The sequence below is a fragment of the Natrix helvetica genome (assembly GCF_964273705.1).
Source record: "Natrix helvetica genome assembly, chromosome: 1".
Classification (NCBI taxonomy): domain Eukaryota; kingdom Metazoa; phylum Chordata; class Lepidosauria; order Squamata; family Natricidae; genus Natrix; species Natrix helvetica.
The window spans coordinates 259,172,022-259,188,709 of record NC_138548.1 but is presented as its reverse complement, the minus strand read 5'-3'; the positions used below and the strand labels follow the sequence as shown (position 1 = coordinate 259,188,709).

At 42.8% G+C, this 16,688-nt stretch overlaps 1 protein-coding gene across 3 annotated transcripts in view; it reads right to left on the bottom strand.

The window, feature by feature from the left end:
* PKN1 (protein kinase N1) overlaps nucleotides 1-16,688 on the bottom strand; it is a gene marked incomplete at its 5' end in the record, with an annotated part of 92,991 nt that overhangs the window by 13,583 nt on the left and 62,720 nt on the right. For all 3 annotated transcript variants that reach the window (XM_081954594.1, XM_081954592.1, XM_081954593.1), the window contains 11 exons: nucleotides 5,046-5,128; nucleotides 5,214-5,310; nucleotides 6,098-6,254; nucleotides 7,119-7,194; nucleotides 9,708-9,851; nucleotides 10,621-10,730; nucleotides 10,906-11,106; nucleotides 11,477-11,690; nucleotides 12,620-12,765; nucleotides 13,425-13,554; nucleotides 15,802-15,947. In XM_081954594.1, the coding sequence (XP_081810720.1) occupies nucleotides 5,046-5,128; nucleotides 5,214-5,310; nucleotides 6,098-6,254; nucleotides 7,119-7,194; nucleotides 9,708-9,851; nucleotides 10,621-10,730; nucleotides 10,906-11,106; nucleotides 11,477-11,690; nucleotides 12,620-12,765; nucleotides 13,425-13,554; nucleotides 15,802-15,947 (1,504 nt within the window). The remainder of the gene's footprint in view (nucleotides 1-5,045; nucleotides 5,129-5,213; nucleotides 5,311-6,097; nucleotides 6,255-7,118; nucleotides 7,195-9,707; nucleotides 9,852-10,620; nucleotides 10,731-10,905; nucleotides 11,107-11,476; nucleotides 11,691-12,619; nucleotides 12,766-13,424; nucleotides 13,555-15,801; nucleotides 15,948-16,688) is intronic.

Here is a 16,688-nt window from a genome sequence, read left to right as displayed (position 1 = left end):
TGGCAATGTTGTCGGTCAGAATTAGAACATCGCGGCCCCTGATGTGATGGTGAAAATAATGCAGGGCGAGCCTGGCGGCCCGGAGCTCCAGCCAATTTATGTTGTGGGCGAGCTCCACCTGAGACCACCTGCCCTTAATAATGTGCATCTGGAGATGAGCGCCCCAACAGCAGAGGCTGGCGTCCGTTGTTATGACCAGGCGCTTCGGTTCCTTGAAGGAGCATCCCCATTGCAGGGCCTCCGACTGCCACCACCTGAGAGAGCGAACCACCCTTGGAGGGAGACGCACCACTCTCCTGGAGTTTCTGGCCTTGCATCTCTGGATCGGTAGGATGAACCACTGGAGTTCCCGTGCATGCAGACGCGCCCAAGACACCACCAAAATGCACAACACTAGTTTCCCCAGCAACTGGGAGAGGGAGGTGATAGATGCTGACCTTGTCGCACGGATGCTTCTTACCAGGGATCTGATGTTGTCCACCCGCTCCTGCATGAGAAAGACTTTGCAGTTCCTGGAGTCGATCACTGTGCTGAGATGCTGGATTCTGCAGGTTGGAGTCAGGTGGCTCTTGTCGAGATTGACTGAGAACCCGTGGTGTTGGAGAACGCAGATGGTGATATTGAGATCCCTTTGGGTTTGCCCCCTGCACGACGAGTGGATGAGAATATCGTCCAGGTAGCATTCTAGTCTTACTGGGAGAGATCGGAGATGTGCTGCGATGGCGGCTAGAAGCTTGGTAAATGTCCTTGGGGCCGACAAGAGGCCAAAAGGGAAGGCCCTGTACTGGAAGTGCTGGTTGGCAAACCTCAGGAACTTGTGGTGCGCTGGATGAATTGGAACGTGCAGGTATGCCTCCTTCAAGTTGATGGAAGTTAGGAGGTCACCCTGCCTGATGCAGCCCAGAATGGTCTGAAATGACTGCATCTTGAAGCGCTTGTACGCCAGATGGATGTTGAGTTTCTTGAGATCTAGTATTGCCCTTACTCCTCCTGAAGCTTTGGGGACCAGAAAGAGGATGGAGTAGAACCCCCTGCCCTCCTGACCCCTGGGGACCCTCTCTATGGCTGCTATCTCCAGCAAATGTCCTATCTCCACCCACATCAGTTCGTGCTTGTGGGCAGATTTGAGAATGGGACAACGGACAAAGGTCCGTGGGGGAAACGAGAGGAATTCCAGGGTCAACCTGTGACAGACAGTATTCAGAATCCAAGTGTCCATCGTGGTCTCCTCCCATTGAGTGGTGTAAAGTTGGAGACGACCGCCTATGGGAGGGGGATAGTGACGGTCACTTCGACTTGCGAAAGGAGCAGTTGGAATACCTCCCTCGGAAGGATCTGCGGTTGCCCTGCTACCTGTTCTTGTCCCTATAGGAAGACCTGTCTTGGGAACGATCCTGAGGTTGGGAGTAAGATCGGTTAAATCCCCCAGAAGCGGTTGAAGGGTCTGCGTTCCAAAAGAGCTGCCTACGAAAGGACTGACCCTTCCGGTCCGTTTTTTTTGGTGACCCCTGGTAAGATCTTACGTTTATCCTTCAATTCAATTAAGACTGAATCCAAGGCCTCCCTGAAAAGTTTCCCCCCTATAAAGGGAGCGGAAGCAAGCTACCACTTCACCTTCATGTCCGCCTGTCAGTGGTGAAGCCACAGCAGTCGGCGCGAGGTCACATTGAAGGCGAGGGCTCTGGAGGAAAATTTTGTGGCGTTAAGTGAGGCGTCGGCAGAATACTCGACAGCCGCTATGATTTTATTGACACCCAAGTGTGCTTTGGTGTCCCCTGCCAGTAGGCTGGACAACAGTTTGTGGAGCCAAAACAGCGCTGCCCTGTTAAAGTAGGAAGAAGAAGAAGATGCCCTCATGGCCCATGCAGTGGCCAGGTGAGTTTTATGAGAGGCCTTCTCCGTCCTCTTGTCCTCAGCCTTTAAGCCTTCTAGCAAGCTGGAAGCACCGAATTAGAAGTTAGAGATATAATGGGGTCATCTACCTGAGGAAGTTTCAAGAGATCCTCGAGGCTACTTTCCATGGTATACAGCTTCTTATCTACCCCATTGGGATTAGCCATAGAACCCAGCTGGGCCCATTGGCGCTGGATAATATCCAGGAACAGCTGGGGGGCTGGGACCAGATCCTGAGGAGGAGAGGTCTCCTTGAAGAGCCCCGCACCTGGATCCTGGAGCCTAATGGTATCTTTGGTGCCCTGATCAGTGGAGGATTTATCTGCCTGAGCTGGGAGACCCATTTGGGTGGCGGAAGCCCTGGCCTTGGTAAGAATAGCCCTAAACATAGAAGGCTTGAATAAGCCTGAGAAGGCAGGCGTGTCAGGGAGAGGATTTTCATCCTCTGAAAGATCTGGAGCATCCTGCTCAACTTCCACCCCCTTGGAGACCTCACTGACCCCCGAAGGAGCCAGAGAGGCTTCTCTAGCCGGTGGATCTCGAGACCCAGCGGCACGGGCCCTGCTAAGGTTTGCAGTCTGGATGGGTAATTTTAAGCCTAATTGCTGGATGCCATCCGCAATCCCCTGGGAAATAGCACCTCCAACTACTTCCTGCGTTTCCTTGAACAGCTTCCTGATCCTTAGGAAGGCTTTAGCCAGCCCCAGTTAGAGGCAGGGATTCCTCCTCCATGATGGAGCATATGTCATTCAGGGTTTACTCAGCCAGGGAAGGACAAGGGGACCCAAGAGATGCCCTAGAGGGATTGGGCAAAAAGCCAAAATCCTCATCACCTGCCAGGGAAGGGGACCCTCTCGCTGTGGAGTGGGAAGGTAAGGACCTGCCCCATCTTCCCTGGGCGGAGAGGGAGCTATTGCCTGTCTTTGGGCTGATTGAGGCTTTTGAAATTGTTTTTCAAGAGCCTTTTGACGCCTCTCCGCCACCTTCTCAGCAACTTTGGATACCTTTTGGGGCTTGGGATGCTTCCCCTTGGACCCAGGCCCTTCACCCTTAGCAGCAGGATTGAGCCTGCTGCGCTTACTAGCGGTGGGGCCTGCCTGGGAAGTCACTTCAGCCTCCACAATGTTGGCCATGATGTGAGGCACAGATGCAGGGCTGGCTGTAAGAGCTGGCACAAAGAACGAAGCTTCAGGGCCAAGATGGTATTGCCATGAAGAGAAGGACCTCTAGATGTTGCTAACGTCCCAGTGAGAGGCAGAGGCACAACAAAATGAACCGGTCAGATTTGTCCAAGGGGCTCGCAGATCCACACTATGTCTAAATACCAGGGAATGGCCAGGCAATAGCCAAATCCCTGTGGCCGCTTGATGAGAGTCCAGGGGAGGGGGAAGCCTGTCTGGAGACCCGGAATGAGGCCAGCTGATTAAGACCCCTCCCAGTGGCGATCTGCAGATGAAACAGGCTGCAGCAGCTTGAAACGCCTCAGAAATAAAGCGCACCAATTTTTTCTGTCTTCAAAATGGCTGCTGCATGCCTGGAGCAGCAACGGGGAAACCTGTCAGATATTCCGAAGACTCAGAAGAGTGTCCAGCTAACTAACAGTCCTCCGACAGTTTTTAGGGGGACCCTGACTGCCTACCTGTCCCCAAGAGCTCGCCAGCAGCCGCTAAACGAGCCCCCCACGGTGTTGCTGTAATCGCGGCAGCACGAAAGCCAGCCATGCTCCAGGCAGCCTGTTTCACGCGTCTGACGGTAATCCCTACTTTGGACGGATTGGAAGCCAAAAACAACAAAGAAACTAAAGAAAAACTAACCTAACTGAACACAAAAATAATAAAGGCTACACTACACTGACTTGGAGAGTCCAACCTGTTGCTCAAGAACTGGAACTCCCCAAAAGGCGTCCTTGTAGGGCGACTTTTTTAAACTGAGCCTCTGAGGGGAGCTACACAAACTTTGAACTCAGTCCTTGGGCAGCAAGCTGAAGTTAACCCGTGCTTGGACACTCCAAGCAGTGCCTAGGAGAACTACATCTAAGCAAGTTAAGAAGGAAGTTTGAGACAGGCATTATTCATCTACTAGGTAAATACCATGTTTTTCAGCGTATAAGAGGCACCTTTTCCCCTCAAAATAGAGGCTGAAAATCTCAGTTCACCAAAATGGCCATGCAGAGCCCGTATGAAGCTTTCAGAGTGCTCCTAGGAGCTGGGGAGGGCAGAAATGAGCAAAAAACGATCCGTTTTTTGCTTAATTCCTGCTCCCAGGAGCACTCTATAAGCCTCCTAAAGGCTATACATGAAATTATTTTGACAAAAAACGAGCCCGTTTTTGCTCATTTTGGGGGTCCACCCTCCAGGAGCACTCTACAAGCCTCCTAAAGGCTAGTCATGCCTTTTTAAAAAAAAAACAGGGCCGTTTTCGGGAAAAAACGGGCTGTTTTGGGGAAGTCTGCAGAGTGCAAAAACTTTTTTTTAATTTGCCTCTTCAAAACCTTGATGCGTTTTATACTCCGAAAAATATGGAAAGTAGGATTGAAATTAGCAAAACAAATCCCCCCTACTTTTTTATACAGGGACTTATCAAAATAATTGTATCTTGTACAATCACATGAAAAAAGAACTTATATGGGTTAAATGCAGATGTAGTTGATGGCATATCACCAGATTTAACTGACATAATTTTATCAGCAAGCACATACAAGATGTAGGTCTAGGAGAGGGACAAAAGCAAAGAAACATCTAAAGACAAGGAAATTATCTGTGTTTTGCCTAGAGATGTATTAACTCAACTCCCATTAGAATTCACTGCTTGCAAGGTGAGCTGTAAATGTTCTACCGTGATGGGAAATTAAATCATTTATTATCAAACATTGTGCTGGTGACATATATTTCCTCATTTCAGACATTACTATATGTATTCGTGTTTTGAACCACTATGCATTGTGCACTTTTAATGAAGCAAATCCTAGGTAGAAAAATCAGTGTATCAACAACTATGCATTTATTTGCAACACGAACTGTTTATCATATGCTGACAGAACAAGGGGTTAGAGATATAAATGACCCATTTCAAAGGAAAGGATAATTAATAGCAAGATAAAACAATTAAAGAGTATATGATGGCCGAAAACAGGGGTGAAAGCTGTTTCCTACCTGTGAAAAGTACTTCCAGATCCTCTAGTCTCACCTCCTGAACCTAACTCCATCTGAAAGACCCCCTCCCCAGCTTGTGAAGTCTGTAAAGAAATAGAAATATAAAAAAGAAGTAACTGCTGGAAAACAGAAGCTTCACTGCTGACAAACTGAAAAAGAGACACTTACCAGTAAGACCTTCCCAGGAAGCTCAGCATCATCCTGGCCCAAATGCCCAATTTGAATTCTATCCCCGTCCAAATTCAGCTTCTCGATGGCAATGTCCCTGGATGGGGGGAAATGCCAATCTTAAGAATCACATGGAAAATTACTACAGAACCTACAACCTGAAGAGAAGTTGGGTTAATTCAGGTATTTACTCCAGAACATCAGGGGGTTGAGATACTGATGGCTTTCCAAATGTTTCTGAACTACAAGCAGCTCTAGCCTTCAGGGTCAACAGTAAGGAATGCAGTGAGCTAAACATGGGAACAAAATTTACTTTAGGCCTATAATACTGAGGTGATTTAGCAGGGCATCTTGTGGTCCAAGGAATTTTACATTAGTCCCTCAAATACAGGCAGTTCGATTGCTCAGCAGTTAAGATGCTTGGCATGTCAGTTGAAAGCTGACAGCCCAGGTTCAAGACACGAACATTGCTCAATGGGATGAGCTCCTGTTTCGGCCTAGCTCCTGCCAATCTAACAGTTCGAAAGCATGCAAATGTAAATAGATAATTAGGTGCCACTTTGATGGGAAGGAGAGAGTGCTCCATGACATCATGCTGGCCACATGATCACAAAAATATCTTTGGAGAACATTGGCTCAATGGTCCCTGGAACGGAGAGAGCTACCCCTTATGTTATGAGTAGCAGAGTAAATCTGCAGGGATACCTTTCTTTCCTCAAATATATGGATTCAGAAATATCCAAACCTTAACTTTCTGTCAATCAGCCAATAGCAATGAAATAAAAGAAGTATAATATAAAAAAAGGAAATGTGGTTCTTAAATGCTGCAGCAGCTAAGATTTTTAACTGCTCATCTCCCACCTTCAAGTATAAGAAACACCTACCCCGAGCTCTGCCTATTTTCTGAGCCAGATGTTGGAGTCATCTGCGTTGAGGGGCTATAAGTGCCTGTAGTACTGGCAGTGGGAATGATGCGTCGCAGGAGACGTACCCATGTGGCAATATCAATGTTCATCTGACGAGCACGCAAGAAAGCTTTCCCTAGGAAAGAAACAGATGAGGAAGAACAGCTGGAATTTTGCAAGTGATGGCAGGCATATACATTAAGATTCCTTGACTGATGGGGTTTGCAGCATGCCCCTTCTGCCAGACCACTATTGTATATCCAATGTAAGCTATTATCCTTTTACGCCCACCTCCATCCAACATGGATTAGGAAACCTTAAGGCCTCCAAATGTTATCGGACTCTAATCCTCATTAAATTCAGTCAACCTATCCCCAAAGTATAGATTATAATAAAGCTGTTATGGTGAAGGATCTTTTGTGAGAATCAGGTTAAATTAAAGATACTGAGGTACTCTTAATATTTAAAGTATGCTGTGTATGTTTCTAGATACCCATGCATGTGTATTTATCTCATAAAAGACACAGGTATTTAACATTTAATGAAAGCAACTTCTGAAGCCATTTTATGAAAGTGATGTGTTCAACTTATGGAATGGAATATTTAAATGCAGCAAAAAATAGCTGAGCATGTTACTAAATTTCATTGGGGAGGCCAATAAGTTACTTTTCTGCCCAAGATCCTAGTAGGAAATGTTCCCTTGGAGGGAAAAAAAATACTTTGGAGAAGCTCATCCTTGGCCGGATCATCCTCATCTTTCCTCATTTAGACAATGAGAATAATGTCAACAACCACACATGATATGCAACACATCTTCGACACGAAAAAATATGTGAATGTGATACTCTAGCACCTTATTTCCAATGTCATTTCTGTCTCAAAGCTAACCAAGCTGGCAATCTGTATGTCCTGATCCTTCAACATTGTAGACTAAGGAAGTGCCGAAGCAGACCAGGCAAAGCTGGCTGATCGAGATGCAAACCGTGGTCTGATTCCTTACCTTGCTGCTTGGAAAAGATCTTCTTCTGTCGCTGGAGCTTGGGTATGCGCTCAATGACAGGGTTAAAAAAGATAACCTGCAGAAAGAAAGTGAACTGTAAGCCAGGCAAAGGTGCAGTGCATCCTGAGATACAGCTGCTGCAACACTGCTGCAGTGAAAAGCAGCCTTGAGGCTCTGAGGCTGTTCAGCAAGTTAGATCGACCCAGATGCAAACAGCAACCTCTGGCTGTCTGGGGCTGAAGAGCCTCCATCTAAAAGGAGGAATTCAGTCCTCCTCCTCATACATCATCAGCATCTTATCACCCATCACAGTGCAAGGCTCCCACCCTCAGTTCTACTGCCCCACTTTCTACAAGAGCTGAAAGGTCAAACCCCCAAAACCAAACCCATAACCAGAAATCCCAGATGTTTATTTATGAATACTTTCCTACTACTCTTTATCTTTAATACATTCAAAGTAAATCACAACCTGGCTGAAATATAAAATAAACACAGTTCCAAAAATGATTAAGGCCATAGGTTTAACAAATAAAGCAGAGAAAGATTTTAAAAAAAAATCTTGGAATAATACAAAATCTTAGCAGCATGTCAAAAGAGTTCAAAGTGTGGGATCCAGCCCCCCATGCTAAAACCTCAAGACTCTGCAAGCAAGCACATCTAGTATGGCTTCTGGAGAGTCACAACCTCGGGATAAGAACCTCTAACCCAATTAATGAAGCACAACAAAACTAAAATATTTTTACTTCCCTTAGCATCTCAAGGATAGCGTTAATTATAAGCAAATAATCCTGTAGTGTGAATTGTTTGTGATGGCAAAAAATTTCCATAAAGTAAAAAAGTTTCATTAGAAACTGATCAATATTAAAAGAATGAAATATTTATCCATTACAATCCATTATTTTGTGATGATTTGAAATTTAGCATCATGTAATATGCAGGACATCAAAAAATAACAATGTTTTCCCAGACTATTTGACAATTTTGCTCAGTAATTCTACAGTTATACATTTATTTTTTAAAGCTGAGCTTTCATTACAGGGACATTTCCACTTATCTGTTCCATAAATAGTAATAAATTATACATTGAGGTATTCCACAGATAATTCAAGTTTTAGTGCAATTTAGTTCCAATCTAGAGCTAAAATATTCCATCATCATATACTGATTTGATCGCTGAAAATTGCAATATCATTTTTCAAAGACAATGGGAAAATATCTTATCCAATATTAAATATCGGGGGGAATGCACATAAAGAAAAAAATTGAGGCTGATTAAAATATGGGGGATTTTTTGCAAATAGAAAGATGTGGGATGGGAATAACTTTGCTGATTATTTGTCCATCTTTTTTAAAATGGTAGTTTTACAAGTAGCATCTTGCAATAGGGCTCAGCATCAAAATAATTGTTTAAAAGTAATAACATTATTTCAAATCATATTTGTAAAACTGAGTTTTCATAACAGGAAATAGTGCTATATCTGATCAATGACACCAGAAAGAAAGAAAGAAAGAAAGAAAGAAAGAAAGAAAGAAAGAAAGAAAGAAAGAAAGAAAGAAAGAAAGAAAGAGGGAGGGAGGGAGGGAGGGAGGAAGGAAGGAAGGAAGGAAGGAAGGAAGGAAGAAAGGGTTTGTCCTTCTTGAGTTACTGATGATAAACAGTGGGGGTCTTACTACTGACACTGGTTAAGAGTTCCCTAAAAACCATTTACTCTCTCAAAGTACTTGGGATTTTAACATTTGTGGAAAAATTGCTGACTTCTGGGAATAAGGTGAATCCCTTGGAATTGGGCAGCTAATAAATTCAAATAAATAAATAAAGCTTTGTCAGTTTGTTTTCACTTGACTCTTGCTCCCTTTTCCTTGCTGATATGGCATGATGCAAACTGGCTGAGTGAACGAACTGAAGAATCTCACACCACAGTTTTTATATAAAGAATCCTTTTAACTCTTGATACAGTGCAGTATCAATACGGGATAAGGGAATAGACTTTCTCTCCAGGCTGAATAAACTAAATAGCAAATGCCTGATTCTATAATGAAGCAGCTGAGTAGAGATTGGATCCTAGGGTCCATAAGACATTGCTCTCTCCTATAGTTCCATTAGGCTTGGTCATTGGCCAGACTGGTGGGACTCCAATGACATCTAATGGCCCACATGTCTTCCCCACTCCACTCCCTTTGGGGGAAAAAAAAGTAAAACTCTTGTAATCGATTTATAGCTATGTATGTGGTGTTGCAAACATGTAGCATGTATGGATTAAACTTGAAATTATCACACGCAAGAACTGGAAAAAGGAACATAAGATGCCTGAATACTTTTTCAGTAGCATGTAGATAATAATGCTCTCCCTTCATTCTCTCCACAACTGTAACATGTACAGATAACACTTATATATAAAAGCTGCCATTGTTTAAATCCATTCACTGTATAAAAGTATTGCAGGACAATATTTGGGACATGTTGTTGCTACTATGCTCTTTTTGGATTTCAACAATTTCTATCCGCTCACTCAACTAAAATAATCTTAAGTATTAAAATTCGGTTGCTTCCCACCCAGCTTGATGCCAATTTTTGTTTTGCTTTGTTACCTCTGCTAACAGAGTGCCCTGTGGCTCCAGTTCCAGGTGAATTTCATGGCGTTCATTATCAAGAAAATCTTCCAGCTTGAGGTATTTCAGGGCACAGAGACTGCGGTAGTCACGCCAATAGACACCAATCTCCAGCTCTCTTGACTGATATGGAGAGAAGGGACCCATTAAAAAGATCAGCAGCAAGTAGTCACTGTCTTCAAAACACATCCACCACTCCTACAGAGGGGCCCAAATCATTGCCTAACAATCAGTTAACTTCACCATATTTCTCTATCTGAAGAATGGTGATCTGAAAGACTACACAGAAGTACCGACATCATTATGAACAGATGCACTTTAAGGTAAAGGTAACCTTAAACCCCTCACACATACAGTATGTGCTAGCCATTCCCGACTCTAGGGGGCGGTGCTCATCTCCATTTAAAGCCAAAGAGCCAGCGCTGTCTGAAGATATTTCCATGGTCATGTGACTGGCATGATTAAACGCCGAAGATGCACAGAATGCTATTATCTTCCCACCAAAAATGGTTCCTATTTTTCTACTTGCATTTTTACGTGCTTTCAAGTTAGCAGAAACTGGGACAAGTAATGGGAGCTCACTCCATTACGCGGCGCTAGGGATTTGAACCGCTGAACTGCCAACCTTCTGATCGACAAGCTCAGCGTCTTAGCCACTGAGCAACCGCATCCCTAGATGCACTTTAATAAATATGAAATACATTAATTAGAATGCAAAATGAAATAATTGCTGCTATAACTCCTCTCCCAGCAGTTATTACTCATGTGACCATGACATGAAATTGGAGGAGTAATGTGCCTTCTTTGCCACAGAGATATGAGCAGAGAGATGTTTATACAGCACAGATCTGGTATCTGAAGCCCATTAAAAGGGCACCATCTTTGCACGTACCCTTTCTAATTCCACTGTGAAAACCTGGTTCCAAGCTTGTAGGCCAATGGATTTCCAAGTGGTCTGCCCTACAACTCCATTGTCCAGCTTCAATACAGCACTTACTTCATCTACGAGAGGAAAAATTGGAATGTTGAGAAAGAGAAAATAAGATTGAGAGCTGAATATAAGGATTTCATTTCAAGCTGATTGAACTGCATTAACACCAATGCAGCACTAAAACGTATCAACATCCCTCTAATTCACTCTCTGATTTTAGTGCCGATTACCCTCAGGACTACTTACTGCTGGTATCTTCCGATTTGATGGTGGTCCTGCCACTTACACTACCACTGCGATTATACAGCCCTCGCCCGCTGCGGCTCATGAACGAAGGCCGTGCTTCTCCAGGACTGTTGCAAGGCAGGCAGACAGTGGAGCCACGGGTACGTCCTGGGACAACCTCCAGCAATCCACTGCAGCCCAACAACTGCACCTCCAAGGTCCCTGCCAATAAGAAATTGCTAAGAACCAAAGTCTGGAAAGTTTGAAACAAAAACAACAATACTTTCTTTGAGCCTTAAGTGTGTGAGCAAGAGATTGGGGGGAGAAATCCTATTATCTCACTTGTGTATGGAAAAAAGAAGGTACATTAAGAATGGATTAGTAGGTAGATAAAACAACTACTGTATGGAATGGGGGGCTACTGACTAAGTAGAATGTCCTGATTGTTGCTGTTATTAACAATTACAATTTCATTTCTACATCACATTCTTAAAGGGCTCAGATTGAATTAAACATAATCAAAAATTAAACTGAAACATTCTGGCAATAGACTTGTCTGTCCTATGCCCTCAGGGAGGGGGAGTGCAGTCACCTGTGAGTGGAGATGGCTTTGATAGGGTATTATACTGGTTATGCTGGTAGGAAGTGGCATTGCGGGCACTGAAGGCAGGAGAGGAGGCCAAGATGAGTTCCTCCTTGATGATGCAGGCCTTGGGATGATCTTCAGGCAGTTCAGTTAGACGTTGCTCCAGAGAATATCGCAAAAGATCCAATTTCTGGCTTGATTCGTTCAGCTTGGTCTGTGCCTACAGCAAAGGCCCAGATCATCAGGTGCCAATTTAGCTCAGCCTAGCAATTACCCATTTTATATTCTCCTTCCATTTCCACACAGCTTCCAAACCAAGACAGTCTGCCTGACGTATTAACAATGATATAGACTCAGCAACCTGTGGCACACAATTCTTAATTCTTCAGCAAGTGGGCTATTGGATTTCAGGTCATATCTCAGCTACAGAGCTTGTAAGTGGGAAAACAAAGTGCAGTACTCCCCATGCCCACGGTACAGGTCATAGGAAATTTATAAGAGCAGAACATGTGGTGGGATGGCCTAGTTTTTTTAACTCTTCTCTAGCAATTATTAGAATTTAGATGTAAATATTCTGACAATGAATAAACCTGTCACAACTTCTTTGACAAAACTGTTGGCTTTTCTTCTTTTTCTTTGAGTGGCCTTCCAAAATGTCAACTGTGACCCACTTCAAATTTGTTTGTTTCTTGTGTTTCTAGACTTCCCATCTCCCAGGACAGGCACAAATGTTGTCTTTGAACTGTAATTTTTAATATGCCATAAGTGGGGTATTAAATATATGAGAAAGTCATATTAATTTAATCAAATTCAACTTTTGTCTAAATTGTGATTTTTTAAGATTCCATCCAAAAGTCAGACACAATGCTTAGTCTAAAGACCACTGAGCTTATCTAGCACAGGAAGTTGTGTTTAGACAATATGCACACTGACTGAGAATGCTTACTTGTAATGCCAAAAAAATCTAGAAACACCAGTCTGGGAACAGTTGCAAATATATGTCACAAAATGGAAATGTCACATAATTGGAAAAAGACATTTGTGTTATTTCAAACTCACATAACTTACAGTAGCACTGAATTGCTTACTGCTTCATTTCTTCAATCATTTTATGTATCTTTATACCAACCAAGGAAAATGCACCATTACCTCAGAAATAGCATGACGGTCCTGAACTTTGCTGGAGCTCAGAAGACGCAGTGCGTTTTTGGCACCCTCACATATAGCATATTCTACTTGGAAATGATGGCGAAGCTCCTCAATTCTCAATTCTATGGCGCTTAGATCTGTGTTCCCTGCAAGGAACATTAAAAAGTCAGTCTATCTCCATTTGCATGCTTAGCATCAGGGCCCTGACATGGTACCCACAATTTCCCTAGTTCAGTGCCAGCGTTAATTATGTATTTCCTAGAATATCCCCCACCCCTTTGTAAATTCAAGAGGCATTCTTTAGGAATTAAACATGCTGGAAGAATATAGTCCAGTGCTCTATTGGAAGTAAGACAATTTGCCGACAAATAAGAGCAAAGGAATATCCAAGGATGGAGGGAACTGGAGAAAATATAGAGATATAAACATCTCTATGGGATATAAACATAGATGGATGTATTGTGATTACCCACCTACCACAGCAGCCATGTTGTCCCTTTGACATGCTCTTAAATTTTATCCAAAAAGGGACACCCTTCCTTAAAAGAATGACGGATCCCTTTGTGCCTAATATGTACTTAGCTCCAGAGGAAAACCCAGAGAGACCTGTATCCAGACCCATAAATAGGGGTTTCACATTAGGTGGGGAAAAGATGTGACTTTAAACCATTCCAAAAACCATTTCCCAGTTCCTGAAAGGTTTGAGAGGACAACAGGGACATTGGCCTTTCTGAAGTGACAGCCTGGCTATCGCATAAACAGAGCTTGCAACAAACAGGGGTTTCTTCTTCGTCCTCTCCTTCACCTTGCCCATCTTCCATAGTCAGCTGCACCTCGTCAGCTTGCACAGCCTTGCGAATCTGCATGCGGATAATATTTATCTTGGTTTTGCCGTCTTGTAGCATTTGCTGGGCTGTCTGCAGCAACTTCCGATCCTAGACAGAAGATCAAAGGGATGGATTGAATTCTCTCCAACAGAAGAAAAGTATTGAAAATCAGAGCAAAACCAATGCAGCTGGCAATAAGATTTAAGACAGACAGACAGACAGACAGACAGAAGCTATAAGAATACACATAGAACTAACTGGACTGCCTTCCAGGGTGTTAACAATTATTATCTCCAATAATGATCTCTCATCAACTCTGCCCATCCGGCAAGAGTTGGGCCGTCTTCCAAAATGTAATCAATCAATCTGTCTGGATCCAGGCGATATGCCTTCTCTGTTGTTGCTCCTGGCTATTGGAACAGCATTCTCATTGAGATCTAGCTGACCTTGACCCTGCCTGCCTGCCTTTGAGAAGGCACTAAAGATCCTGGTTTTTCCCCCTTTCAGCATTGGGTCTGTGACCAGTATGACCCACTGGATGATTTTCTTTTTCCCCTGGCACTTCATGTGTCTACAGTATATAACATATTCTGGGGCTTTTTTTTTGGTCTGTTTTATTACATGGTTTTATTGAATGTATCATTGTTCTTTCATGATGGACTCCATCCTGAGTCATGTGACAAGTGGATGGTTATATAAATTGATTAAATAAATAAATAATCATTTCCCAAACCTGGGGACTGAAATTGTTATCCTCTGCATGTTGCTAGTGGAGTAGGACTACAGGAATTCTATTGGGTTTTCAGTTAATTACAAGAACTGTCTATTTGTTCAACCAAAATTGTTTCCAAAATAATTCTTTTTTTTTAAGGAACACTCCAAAATTCAGAGGCAGGTTCTCCAATTGTGAGAAACCGTAACTGCAAAATGCAGGGCGGATTTTGCATGGTATGTCCTATGTATTCACAACATACATAGGACAAACGAACAGGAGAATAAATGCACGCATCTCAGAACACAAGAACGCAGTAAGAAAAAAAGAAAAAACTTCCTCCCTTTTCCAGCACCTTAAAGCTACAGGACATGAAATTAATTTTGAAGGAACCAAATTAATCTCCAAAACTGAACACTTCAACAAGAGAATAATTATGGAAGCCATCGAAACAGAGAAACACCCCCACAACATGAATAAACATGATGATACCTCCCGCCTACCAGACATCTGGAAACCAGCCCTGGTCAACAAACGAGCCCCACCCACCACCCAGGCCGTTACAACACAAAACAACAACGGACACACAGCTAGCATCAATCTACCAATCATGATACAACCACACAGCCATCAATCCACTTACTGAAACAAAACCAGCACTCCACAAGACAATCTCAATCTTACACGGGAAAAGACCCATATATATATATGTGGTGTGTGTGTGTGTGTGTGTGTGTGTGTGTGCGTTATTTATTTATTTTCATTCCTGATGCCAAAGCAACTAAAACAGGATTCACAGAAGAATCAGCCTCTGTTTATGGATGCTAAAATGCAGCATTGAGATCAATTCAATCAATATTTGCCTTCTGGATCATAAGGATCAGCATACGGGATAGGATTAATTATATATGACATTTAGACCACAATTTGCTAAGTCATGGGCCCCACCATTTCATTTGATGTTTTAAAGAAGCATTTTTCCAGATCTTTTTGAACTGAGGGTGGCTCACGGGAGGGAGTTGGCCTCCTAAGCTTCTTCTAGCTAAACCATAGAGGGTTAACCTCCAAATGAGCTTAATCCCCAAATGAGGTTTTTTTCCCCCTTTCTCAAGAGAATGTTGTGCTGTTTTTGTTTCTATTTGCAAAGCAAGGGAATGTACTACTTCAAGGTAAATTGAACCTCTTGAAGTAGCAGTTATCAGAAGCTGCTTGTTCTTGTGATAGAAACTGTTTAAACATTTTAGAACAGTGCATTCTAGAGGTTTCTAATGGGAGATATATTGAGCATCAACATAGAGATAATTCTATGATTTATCGAAGAAACTTTGGAAATCAGCACACTAGTTTGTTACTTTGCAGAGATAAAACAATGTAAGGGAAACCAGGAATACTCATAAAAGTTCTTATTTAAACATTTCTTGGTTGCTTTGATTTGGAAAAAACCTTCTTAATATTTTTAAGAAAATTGGCCTAGCAAAACAGGCAACACTGACTTAGATGGGTAATCAGATTCTTTATCAGATTGAAGGAAGTGATGGAGATATTTCTTTTATATGGGCAGAAATATTGCATGAGGATATGTAAAGTGGCAAGAAATGCCTTTGCTTAGAGAAGGAGGACAGTGGAGACAAAAACAAACATACCTTGGCAGCACCATTGGCGTACATCTGGATCATGTTCTCTGCTCCCTGCTTCACCTTCAACTCAATGTTGAGCTGCTTTTCCAGACCAGCAATACGACTTTTGGTAGCTGTTGATCGACTCAAGCTGCCTGGTGATTGTGGGGCATCTAAAAAGGGATCAATTACAGACATGAATATTAGCAGGATGCACATCCTAAAAAAGAACCATCAGAATTACTGAACAGAAAGTAAGGAGAGGGTGTCACAAGTCTAGAGGAATGGAAAGTTCTCTGGGTCAGGGACACTTGAGATATGGGAAAGAAACATATCTCTCTCCGATTCTCTTCCATATCCTGAGGTGGGAGGAATTCACCAATGTCAAAAATACACATTGACCAAAAAAACTCACAGAAAAGTGCTCAGCATTTTTATATTATATTGAACAAGTCTTGTGTAGCCTCAAGGTCCTCATACAAATTTCCTTTTGTGTTAATCCATCACCAAATATTGGTGAGAGAGTAATTATTTCAATTTATTATCAAAAAACCAGCCAATGTAGAGTAGACTCTCCCTCCTCTTAGTTGCATTTTGTGAACAGGGACTAAATCTTGATTACGTAATTAACATAACTGCTTCTGCAGAGATAGTGCTTGTCTCCTGCTTTTGAACTACTCTTTTAATTTTCTTTTCATTCCTTCTTCCCCCCCTCCTTTCCCCGTTAACACTTTCTAGTTGAGCTCTTATTTGTTCATCCTTCCTTTCCACCCCAATATCTGGCTTTTGCTCTCTTGGGTTTGAATGTTAGAATGTCCATCAAGGAATGGTCTATCGTCTGCAAAGTTTTGGGTAGGTCAATCACTTAACTAGGTAGGAAAGAAACGTAAGTAAATAATTTATTTGGAGAAATA